This window comes from Globicephala melas, chromosome 1 (assembly GCF_963455315.2).
Source record: "Globicephala melas chromosome 1, mGloMel1.2, whole genome shotgun sequence".
In the NCBI taxonomy this organism is placed as follows: Eukaryota; Metazoa; Chordata; class Mammalia; order Artiodactyla; family Delphinidae; genus Globicephala; species Globicephala melas.
In genome coordinates, this window is record NC_083314.1 from 78466023 (window position 1) to 78478407 (window position 12385).

The 12385-nt window shown below is 40.1% G+C and overlaps 1 protein-coding gene across 1 annotated transcript in view; it reads left to right on the forward strand.

The window, feature by feature from the left end:
• The first annotated feature begins 2841 nt into the window (after positions 1–2841).
• LOC115846991 (filaggrin-2-like) overlaps positions 2842–12385 on the forward strand; it is a 64918-nt gene continuing 55374 nt past the window's right edge. Inside the window, 6 exon segments of the mRNA XM_070045077.1 lie at positions 2842–2979; positions 4001–4022; positions 4025–5023; positions 5133–5407; positions 5654–5900; positions 6448–6692. Coding sequence (XP_069901178.1) covers positions 2842–2979; positions 4001–4022; positions 4025–5023; positions 5133–5407; positions 5654–5900; positions 6448–6692 — 1926 coding nt within the window.

Sequence of the window (12385 nt, forward strand, 5' to 3'; positions counted from 1 at the left end):
TCTAGACAGTGAGGTAAATAAGATTAATGGCTTCCCTGAAGGAGCACCCAGATAGGAATTGATCGACCCAAAATATGTGGTATATACGTGATTAAGTGACAGGCTTTAGCATTGGACAGTATTGGTTTCTATCCTAGTGCTGCCACTTACTAGATGTGATTTTGGACAAATTTTTCAATTTTTCTATGCTTTCATTTCCTTATCTGTAAAATGAGAATGATAATAATACTGACCTCACAGGATTATTGTGAAGAATAAATATATAAGCATGTAAAACTGCCATGTCAGGCGATTCCCTCAGGCATTATATTTGATATACTCTATGTATATAAATGACATTTTCCCAAGGGTCTGGGCCCAAAGCCGCCAGACTACCAATGGATAGCAGGATGCTAGAAGAAAGCCTACTCTAAATTCACCCTGAACACTTACGAAAAAATTACTTTTATGTATAGCCCATTGACATAATTTTATAGCCTAGAAAAAAGCCTTCACAGGGCCAGAGAGTATGTTTCTTCTCTTCCTGGCTGATAGCACTCCTTTTATTACTCTTTCATGTATTTCCTAAAACAGTGCATAATTTTTTGTGCAATAGGTGTATGTAATAGATACGCAGAGGTACGCTAGTATAATGGTTAAAAGAAAAGGCATTGGGCTTCCCTGGTGGCGCAGTGGTTGAGAGTCCGCCTGCCAATGCAGGGGACACGGGTTCGTGCCCCAGTCCGGGAAGATCCCACATGCCGCGGAGCGGCTGGGACCGTGAGCCATGGCTGCTGAGCCTGCACGTCCGGAGGCTGTGCTCCGCAACGGGAGAGGCCAAAACAGTGAGAGGCCTGCGTATCACAAAAAAAAAAAAAAAAAAAAAAAAAAAGAAAAGGCATTATGATAAGGTAGATATAGGTTCAAACACTGGTTCCTCCACTTTCGAGCTGTGTGACCTTGGAGAGGACTCTTATGATCTCTGACCATGTTTCTTCATCTGTAAAATGGAATACAGTACAAACCTCATAGAAATTGTTGTGGAGATTAAATGAGATGATATGTGAAAAGAATTCAACACAATATCTAGTACATAGTAAATTCTCAATAAATAATAGCTATTATTATTGCAAAAAGATGTGAACTAGGCTATCCTAATGGCCCAGGTTCATTTTCAATTAAATAAGCATCTATCGTACACCTGCCAAGTATCTTACACTTTGCTACTTTTGGTGGGTACTACAGGGATGGAACTACATTTGTCCTCTAAAACATAATCTCTGCTTTTCACAAGTGTATGACCCTGATAAAAGTGTCGTGCAACGTGTCCTCATACTGGTAGGTGGGCCGGTACCAGCCTTTCTGCAATCATCTCAGAGATGAGAATGTGAAGAGGTAGGAAAGTAAACATGCACAGAGGTGGAGTTAGGTTTGTTGAAATGAATCAGCCCATCCCACAGAGGGCAGCACCGACATGTTAGCTATATAAGGGCCACTAGCTCAATCCGTTGTCACCCTGCAAGCTGCATCAGGCTTTATCCTACTTGTTCCTTTGGTGAACCAGATGAGAGAAAATTCATCCAGCTATATCAATGGATATTTGGTTGGTTGTTGCCCATGGTAGAAATCCAGGGGTATGAGCTAAGGCAGAGTTAATATATATTTGGCCTTTCTGCCTTTCTTCTTCTTTTTTTTTTTTGAAGTACACAGGCCTCTCACTGTTGTGGCCTCTCCCGTTGTGGAGCACAGGCTCCGGAAGCGCAGGCTCAGCGACCATGGCTCATGGGCCCAGCTGCTCCACGGCATGTGGGATCTTCCCGGACCAGGGCACAAACCCATGTCCCCTGCATGGGCAGGTGGACTCTCAACCACTGCACCACCAGGGAAGCCCTGCCTTCCTTCATTTTTGTTTCTTTCTTTTTTCTTCTTTTCATTTGCTTATTTGTTTGGTCAGTTTAGTTTATTCCAGGGTATTTTTAGAATAAATCTGTCTTTGTTTTGGAGAAGAATAATGTAAGTAGAAATCTGCCTTCTTCTAGGCCATTCCAATACCCTCTTCCTAATTATTTATCATGCCATGTTTTCTGGGTTGTCTAGCTCAAATAGGGAAAAGACCAGCACTGTTGTAGAGTCCCATCCTTGGTCAGTGTCAATTTCCAGAGCTCCAAGATCTAATCATCCGCTAGTCAAACTACTGCCTACATTGCTGATTCTTTCCCCCTGATTATTGAAAGAGAACAGTGTTTGGTCAAGGCGTAGGTTAGGATACCTCCTGAGCGTTGATGAGGGCTATCTCGTGCTTCTGAAGCACCAGGATAGTGTTGGCCCACTTTGCCCATTTTTAATTTGTTAAATGCCTTTACAGTCCAGTTTAGCTTCTGGTACCCAGAGGGGAGGTAGGTATTCATGTTAGAAGGTCTGTTATTTTTGACTCAAGAAAACCATTGAAACTAGCCAGAGAGACTGGGGAAATAAATCTCGGCAGTTCTAGAAGACTTGGAAGCTCCAGGCTAACACCCAGAAAACCAAAGTACACAAAGTGTAGAGATACTGTGTTAAAAATATATTCATCCAGGACATGGAGATCTGAGATCTAGTCCCAGTTCAGTCAGTAACATACCATGACTTGATCTTAGCAACATAACTCAAAGTTAACAAAATTAGTTTTCACTGTGTTAAAGTGTGTTGTATCATCCGTGACCTATCCTTACTTGTTGATGTATTTTAGGTTTAAAAGAGGCAAGATATTTGAAAAATCATGATGATTATTATTAAAATCAGAACTGTTTAGAATTTAAAAGAAAATAAAATGAATGATAGGATCCTTTCTTTTCCTTCAGGTTCACTTAAAGCTGCAAAAAGATGACCAACCTCTTGAGAAGTGTTGTCACTGTCACTGATGTTTTCTACAAATACACCAAGAAGGATGGGAAGTGTGGCACACTGAGCAAGGATGAACTAAAGGAACTCCTGGAGAAAGAGTTTCGTCCAGTTCTGAAGGTGAGGACCATGTGCCAGGACTGAAAGCTGCTAGGGTCCTGTACATTCTCTGTTATATGACTAAAGAGTAGCTAAAAAGTGCACAGTCCCCATGGCCTTTGAGCTAACTCTATGAGCAGTACTTTTTGAGGACATCCAAAAGTCTGTTGAGGCAGTGTTTACTTTTAGAAAGGTGAATGTTTTCTTCCTCACTTTCCTGTACACTCCCACAATGCAGACCTTCAGACTTTTTCATGCCCCCAGGTTTTTCCTTCTAAAATAGCAGAAAATAAATTTGTGCTAAGATATCAATTTATAAATTACCCTAGTAAACGAGGAAGAAAAGGTATAAGAGAGGGAAAACATCTATAAGGGGAGTCAATCAAGTAGCCAAGGTGACTAAAATCTGAAAACAAAATACAAGCATTTTTTTCATCTACTTCCATCAACTATTAGCTTCAAAATTATAGATCATGGGCTTCCCTGGTGGCGCAGTGGTTGAGAGTCCGCCTGCCGATGCAGGGGACATGGGTTCATGCCCCGGTCCGGGAAGATCCCACATGCCGTGGAGTGGCTGGGCCCGTGAGCCATGGCCGCTGAGCCTGCACGTCCAGAGCCTGTGCTCCACAACAGGAGAGGCCACAACAGTGAGAGGCCCGCATACTGCAAAAAAAAAAAAAATTATAGATCGTAACATAGAATATATTAGTATGCAAGACTTAAAATGTATGTAAAACTAAAATACACCAGGTACTGAACTTGGTTTATTCAGCTCCTTCCTGTATGCCATACCTGAGTACCTAGTTTTCTAGCTTAGGTCCTTGAACTGTATCCTGCTGAGGATCCTAATAGCTTTTATTCCTTTCTATCACCTCTTCACACCTGCTAGGTGCTGTTAGGCTGCCTTAGCCTAAAGTATTTCTTGGTTGGATTAAAATATCTAACATCAAACATTCACAATTCTATAGCTCTACCCAAATATTTTAGCTGAGAATATGGACTAGGCTGACCAGGTCTCCTTTGATGTGTTGCTTGTATACAGAACCCAGATGATCCAGACACAGTGGTGTCATCATGCATATGCTAGATCGAAATCATGACCAAAGAGTGGACTTTACTGAGTTTCTTCTGATGGTATTCAAGCTGGCTATGGCTTGCAACAAGGTTCTCAGCAAAGAATACTGCAAAGCTTCAGGGTCAAAGAAGCACAGACATGGTCTCCGACACCAAGAGGAAGAAAATGAAGCAGAAGAGGAAGAAGAGGATACATCCGGACAAAAATCAGTTTACAGATATTCAAGTTGCAGTGAGGGAGAGGAGCATGGTTATGGTTCTGAGAGCTCGAGGGGAACTGTGAAACATAGATGTGGGTCCAGCTCTAGGAGGCTGGGAAGGCAATGTGGTTTATCTAGCTCAGAGAGCCAAAAGGGATCTGAAAAAAGGCTCCTTGGGTCCAGCTCTGGTCACTCATAGAGTAGTGGCAAAGAAAGACATGGTTCCAGCTCTGGAGAGCTGGAGGAAAAAAGAAACAAGTCACATGTTAGCCCCTCTAGGGAATCTGGGGAGGAATATGAACCTGAATCTGGATCAAAGAGCGGGGGAAGGAAAGGTCATGGTGGTCTGTCATGTGGATTAGATGATAGTGAACATGAATCAAACTTTACTTAGTCAAGGAGTGCAGGACAAAAACTTGGGTCTAGCTCTAAAAGTTCAGGAAATGGTTGAAGGGAAAGCCACGCATGTGGTTCCAGCAGTTCAGGTGGGTGTGGAAGGCTACAAAACGCTTCTAGTTCTTGTCAGGCAGGTAGATTTGGAGGGCAAGGAAACTAATCTAGCTATACCCAATCAGGTTATCAATCAGGAAGTAGTGGAAAAGAAGGTCACAGATATATCTCAGGAAGTCAGTCCTCTGGATATGGTCAACATGAGCCTAGCTCCTGTAGCCAGTCTTCTAGTCAGAGAGGATATGGATCTAGAGCATGTGGTCAGCCACAGAACTGTGGAGGACAACAGGGAACAAATTCAAGTCAGTCCTCTTGTTGTGGACAATATGAGTCTGGAGTACGTCAGTCTTCTATTTATGCTCAACATGGATCTGGTTCCCGTGGATACTCTTCAAATTCTCACCAAAAAGGGCCTGGTTCAAATGAATTTTCTAAATGTGGTCAACATAGATTCAGCTCAGGTCAGTCTCCTGGCTTTGGACAACATGGGTTTGGACCAGGTCAGTCCTCTGGCTTTGGACAACATGGATCTGGCTCACGTCAGTCCTCTAGCTTTGGACACCATGCGTCTAGATCAGGGCAATCTGGCTATGGCCAACAAGGGTCTAGCTCAAGTCAATCATCTGGCTTTAGCCAACATGGTCGGTTCAAGTCGGTCTTCTGGCTTTGGACAACATGGGTCTAGCCCAGGTCAATCCTCTGGCTATGACAAAAATAAATCTAGGGTAAGTAGACAAGGAAGCAATGGGCCTAGTTCAAGCAAAAAGTGTCCAATATGTAGAAAACCAACATCAAATTCACCCCACAGTCAAACAAGAGGAAGCAGTCAGGAAAGAACTACTCAGAGTGATAATGAAAGAAACAGGGGTCACAGGATACCAGGAAGTCACACTGACGATAATGACAGCATTCATGGACATAGCCAGAAAAGGCCAGGATCAGGTCAGGAAAGGAGACCGTCCAGAAGGTAGGAAACAACACATAGCCAGTCAAATGACAGTGAAGGCAAGTCAGATAACTGGGAAAGATATTCAGCATTTACCCATGGACATTCTGGAAACGACCATAGAGAATCGAGATCTAATACAAGTAGAAATAAAAATACAACCCATGGACAATCAGGAGACAGAAGTAGACACTCTGGTATAGGTCACGGAGATACAGCAATGACCCATGAACAATCAGAATCTAGCACAAGAAGACAAGAATCTACTCATGGTGAGTCAAGGGATACCATGACACATAACGAGACAAGTCGTGAATATTCTGCATAAGAAGAATCCAGCAGAAGTGGAAGAAAAGGATTAGTCAGAGTGAGTTCAGTGACAGTGAAAGGCATTCAGGAGTCTCACACAGACACTCAGGATCCACTCATGGGCAGGTTGGATCTCAAAATGGCCAGTCAGGATCCACAGTTAGAGAGAGACAGAGAACTGTTCATGGGCAAACTGGATCTCAACATGGAGAGTCAGGATCCACAGGTAAAGGGAGACTGGGAACTGCTCACGGACAGTCAGGAGACACCACACAGTCCACACAGTCTGCGTCTGATACAGCTGGAAGACAGGGATCTAGTCACAGTGTCCAGCGACAGTGAAAGGCATTCAGAAGTCTCAGAGACACTCAGGATCCGCTCATGGGCAGGCTGGACCTCAACATGGACAGTCAGGATCCACAGTTAGAGGGAGACAGGGAACTGCTCATGAACAGTCAGGAGATACCACTAGACACGGCCACTCTAGTCATAGACAATCCACATGGTCAGGATCCAGTACAGCTGGAAGACAGGGATCTAGTCACAGTGAGTCCAGTGACAGTGAAAGGCATTCAGAAGTCTCACAGAGACTCTCAGAATACACTCATGAACATTCTGGGTCTGCCCCCAAACATTCAGTCACTAATACAAGCAGAGCACATGAACATTCAGGAGATACATCTAAGCGCTCAGTATCAGATCAAGGGCAGATGTCGACTCATGAACAATCAGGATCCAGAAGTTCAGGGAAAGAGGTATCTTTCCATGGACACACAGGAGACAAATCTACACACTCACAGTCAGCTCGTAGGCAGACCACATCTACCCATGGACATTTAGTATCTGGCACAATAGAGAGACATGGGTCCAGCCATACACAGTCACATGATACACATAGGCAGTCAAGCGATAGCCTAAAAACAGTCAAGTAGCAGCCATGCTCAATCTGGTATGTCATTCTCAGTCACAGATTAGTGGAAGACAAAGACATGGATCAGGTCAAGGGTGGAAACATGGCAGTTATGGAAGTGCAGCATATGACTATGGGCAGTCTGGGTATGGACCTTCTGGGGCCAGCAGAACAAGGAGTCGTAATTCTAGTCCTTTGAGGTCAACAGATAGAGCTACAACCAAGCAAGTGTCTAGACATGGACAATCAGTTTCTAGTTTTGACCATACAGGATCAAAAGCAACAGAGCAAGAAGACAAGATTCAAGTCATGGACAGTCAAAGACAAGGCAGTCAGCTGATTCCCATAATCATTCTGGATTCAGTATAACTAGAAGGCAGGGATCTAGCCATGGGAATTCAGTACCAACTCAGAAACAGTCAAGAGACATCCATGTTCAATCTGGAAGGCAGGGATCCACTCATAGCAGTCAGCCAAGTGACCACTCTGTATCTGGCCATGGAAAATCCTTAGCAGCTCACAGCCATTCAGATTCTAGTTCAACTAGGAGTCAAGGATCCCATAGTGATAGTACAGGGCATTCAGAAGATTGTGGGGGAAAGATTCATGAACAATTAGGATTGAGGCATAGACAATCAGAGTTCAATACAATAGGTATACATGGATCCAGCCAGCAGCTCTTGGGAGATACATCTCATGAGTTGCTATGATCCAGCACAAATTTAGCAACACAGGGATCAAGTGATGGACAATCAGGAGATATCCAGGGTCAATCTGGATTCAGCACCAATGATAGACAAGTATATAGTCATGGTCAATCAAGTGACAGCTATGAGCAGTCAAGTGGCAGTCACTCACTTGATAGCCAAGACCCTATGGTAACTGAAGAGTATAGATATAGGTATTTATCAAGCAGTATAAACACATGGAGTGGGGAAAGGCAAAAGCAAGAGTCTGGATCGAGTCAGTCAGGGACCATGAGAAGATAGAGTCAGGATGTCGATGATAAGCAGACAAGAGACTCTGAGGCCAGAGGTTACCATGGAAGAGAGAGAACAGACTCTGGTTCCTTTTACTTAGATAGCAACACCCCACTCTGTGAATATGTCCAAGAACAAAGGTGCTATTACTTTGAATAATAATTTGAAACCAAAGGAAAACAAACTAACTCAAGATAAGAACTAACCCAAAGGAGAAATGAGACACACAACATGGGATTAAGATATTTAACATGGTCCTTTCTTTTGGTAGTGGAGGTATATGTCTGATCTTTTATTTTAACTGTAGCACTGTATTCTATTTCTTTTGTTTGGTGCAAAGCTTTTTTGTAAGGCTCCATAATCATTAAGCTCTTTGGTTAGAAAATAGTGGATGGAAGAAGTAAATTGAATTTGGGACTACATTTAGAATGATATGACAAAGTGATTGGGTGCTCTGGAATAAAGTGAGCATTTAAAAAATTTCTGAGACTTAAATTTTGGATATTCCAGATTGTTTTAATTGAGTGTTAACAAACCTAAGCAGGAAGCTAAGAGACATGGTTTAGGAGCCAAAATTTCCCTAATAACATTATAATACATTCCATGTCCTGAACAAAGAATGTTGTAGTACTTGAAGATTCAGAATATTTGCATCTTTTGTGCCACCAATGGAACTCTGTACTACTACTTTTGAACTTATTGTCATGACTGCCTGGATATAGGATCCAGAAAATTGTATTGTGTAAATATTGAAGTAAACTTTCCATCAAGGTATATTTTGTCTCCTCTTTTATCTTCACAAAAACAAACATAGTCTCCTCCCATGGGGTCAGATGCACATTTCTTTCTTCTACCTCTGGACACCTAGATGGCAGGAAAATACCTGAATACTATTAATAGGGAGTCCAAAGAAGGCAAAACTCAATCACGTCTGATCTTTTCCTCAATCTAATCACTGTCCAAAGCATTTATAGTAAGAAATGTTTTATGCTGAGGAGTTGATCTCAGATACTTTGGTTAATCATGATCATCAAAGCAATCATTATTAAACATAACCCTAAGTGATATTTCCTGAGACCACACAAGCTCTGAAAATAAGAGTTGAGTCACAGACTTTCTCTGTCAAATATATTAACGGAAATATCCCTTAGCAATGGAAGCTAATGGGAGTGGAGGCTGATGGGGTCCTGAAGTTTCCAGTCAAATAAAAACAATTAAAAATATACTCCTCCCTAGGAGGAAGAAAATATGTGAATTTATTATAAACAGAAAGAGACATAACAAGGAGTAGAAAAATATGTACAAAAGATACTAATTTCAGTAGAAAGTTTACTGCTGTAAAATCAAAAGGAAAAGTCCACAATGTGAGAACTAGTAGACTTTAAAGATCATCCCCTTAATTTACAGATTAAAAGAAAAAAAAGCAAAGCATATTTAATCTAACCAAAAAGAGTGATAATTCCTTAAATCAGAATTTGATGCTCCACCATCTTCTCCTCCCCCAAAAAACTCAAGCTACTTTTCTTCAACCTTCTCATTTGAAATTCAAACTAAAGTACAGTTCATCAATGGGTGTTCAAGATCGCAGCCACTACTGGGGACAGAAGTTATATGAAAGACCAAAAAATAGTCTCATTCTTCTGATTAGACTTAGAACATATTCCATCTAGTTTTTAATATTTCATTTTAAGAACTACACAAACTTTAAATCATGCTATGTCATAAATAGAACACTAGTCATATTAGTTTATTAGTGAAAGAAAATAAAATTATTGTTCTACTATTAATGATACACACAAAAAATAACTGAGTATATGGTAGTTAACCCTAAGTGGTAACCAATTCATACAAATCTATCCATCATCATACTTTCATTGAATAAATGCTAATTATGAAAGAATAGTTAGAAATTTAAATATTATGCTTAATCTCATCCAGTCAATTTCTATTGTAGGTAAAGTAAATGAGACTCAGAGATTAACTTGCCCATATCATGCAGATAATTAGAAGTGCTGCTACGACTAGGGTATAGGTTTCTGATTCTTAAATCAAAGCTCTTTCCATTCTGCCAGGGGCTCTGCACTCATTCCATTCATTTATAACTTCCACATTCTTTAATCTCCAATTATAAAATTTAAGAGTATCAAAAACTTCACCAGTTCCCTGAATCAATGTTAATTTGCCTTTATTGTATTTGTGTGTGTATAAATACATAGGATCAAATATTTATCAGTGATTCCCATAATCCCTTGACCACACTCATTTGAGTTTAAATATAATGAAAAAATTATATTCCAGACTGCTAAAACCATCAATAATTTTGTTTTAGTCAAATTGAAGGCAACTGTCCCTTATAAATTACACCAAAAGTATTCTAAAATAGTTCAAAAAGAATTACATATTCCCCTTCTAAGATAAAAGGAAAGATAAAAGCAAGACAGCAGGTATGGTCTACAAGGAAAACAGAAAATGTACTGCACCCATATGGAACCCCTATGAACAGTTGAATTTCTTAGATGCAATTCTGCTGGGAAATTAGTCATAGGGTATGTATGACTAGAGATTTTCCCTCTACCACCACATGTGTGCCAGCATCCTATGGATAAAACATCTCTGTACCACGGAACACTAAGTTAGGTCAAAGCATTCTTCAAAGCATGTCTGTACTGTCAGGGAGGAGCATGTGGCACTGAGGAGAAACTCTGAATGGCCAAATTAGGAGGAACAAAGATAAAATTCTTCTTTCCCCAAACTTTCTAGATAAAGATGACCTTTGGATGTGGGAAATTGAAGGTCAGTTTGTACTGGACACACTACATACACTGGTTGTTCTGCTGGAATGTAAGTCATAGTCCTCTGTGTTATGAGAGTTTATGATAACCAGAAAAGCCCTTCCGAAATAATACTACATGTAGTTTATTTTTGTGTATGGTGTTAAAGAATGTTCTAATTTCATTCTTTTACATGTAGCTGTCCAGTATTCCCAGCACCATTTATCTCCATTATATAGTCTTGCCTCCTTTGTCATAGAGTAATGGACCATAGGTGCATTGGTTTATTTCTTGGCTTTCTATCCTGTTCCATTGATCTATATTTCTGTTTTTGTGCCAATGCCATACTGTTTTGAGGACTGTAGCTTTGTAGTATAGTCTGAAGTCAAGAAGCCTGATTCCTCCAGCTCCGTTTTTCTTTCTGAAGATTGCTTTGACTATTCAGGGTCTTTTGTGTCTCCATACAAATTAAAAAATGTTTTGTTCTAGTTCTGTGAAAAATGTCATTGGTAATTCGATAGGGACCGTATTAAATCTGTAGATTGCCTTGGGTCGTATAGTCATTTTGACAATATTGATTCTTCCAATCCAAGAACATGGATTAAAGACCTAAATGTAAGACCAGATACTATAAAATTCATAGAAGAAAACATAGCAAGAACACTCTTTGACATAAATTGCAGCAATATTTTTTGATCCCTCTCCTAGAGGAAAGGAAATAAAAACAAAAATAAACAAATGGAACCTAATTAAACTCAAAAGCTTTTGCACAGCAAAGGAAACCATAAATAAAATTAAAAGACAACCCACAGAATGGGAGAAAATATTTGCAAATGATGCAACCAACAAAGGATTAATCTCCAAAATTTACAAACATCTCATGCAGCTCAATATCAAAAAAACAAACAATCCAATCAAAAAATGGGCAGAAGACCTATATAGACATTTCTCCAAAGAAGACATACAGATGGCCAAGAGGCACATGAAGAGATGCTCAACATCATTAAATATTAGAGAAATGCAAATCAAAACTACAATGAGATATCACCTCACACCAGTTAGAATGGGCATGAGCAAAAAATCTACAAACAATAAATACTGGAGAAGGTGTGGAGAAAATGCAACCATCCTACACTGATGGTGGGAATGTAATAGAGCCACCACACGATCCAGCAATCTCACTCCTGGGCATATGTCCAGAGAAAACTATGGTTTGAAAGGATACATGTACCCCAATGTTCATTGCAGTGCTGTTTACAATGGCCAAGACATGGAAGCAACCTAAATATCCATTGACAGATGAATAAAGAAGATGTGGTGTATATATATATATGTGTGTGTATATATATATATATATATATATATATAAAATGGAATATTACTCAGCCATTTAAAAGAATGAAATAATGCCATTTGCAGCAACATGGATGGACCTAGAGATTATCATACTAAGTGAAGTAAATCAGACAGAGAAAGACAAAAACTGTATATCATTGATATGCAGAATCTAAAAAAAATGATACAAATTAACTTGTTTACAAAACAGAAACAGTCACAGACTTAGAAAACAAACTTATGGTTACCAGAGGGGGAAGAGTGGGGGGTAGGGACAGATTGGGAGTTTGGGATTGACATATACACACTACTATATTTAAAATAGATAACCAACAAAGACCTACTGTATAGCACAGGGAACTCCACTCAATATTCTGCAATAACCTAAATGGGAAAAGAATTTGAAAAAGAATAGATATATGTATATGTATAACTGAATCACTTTGCTGTAC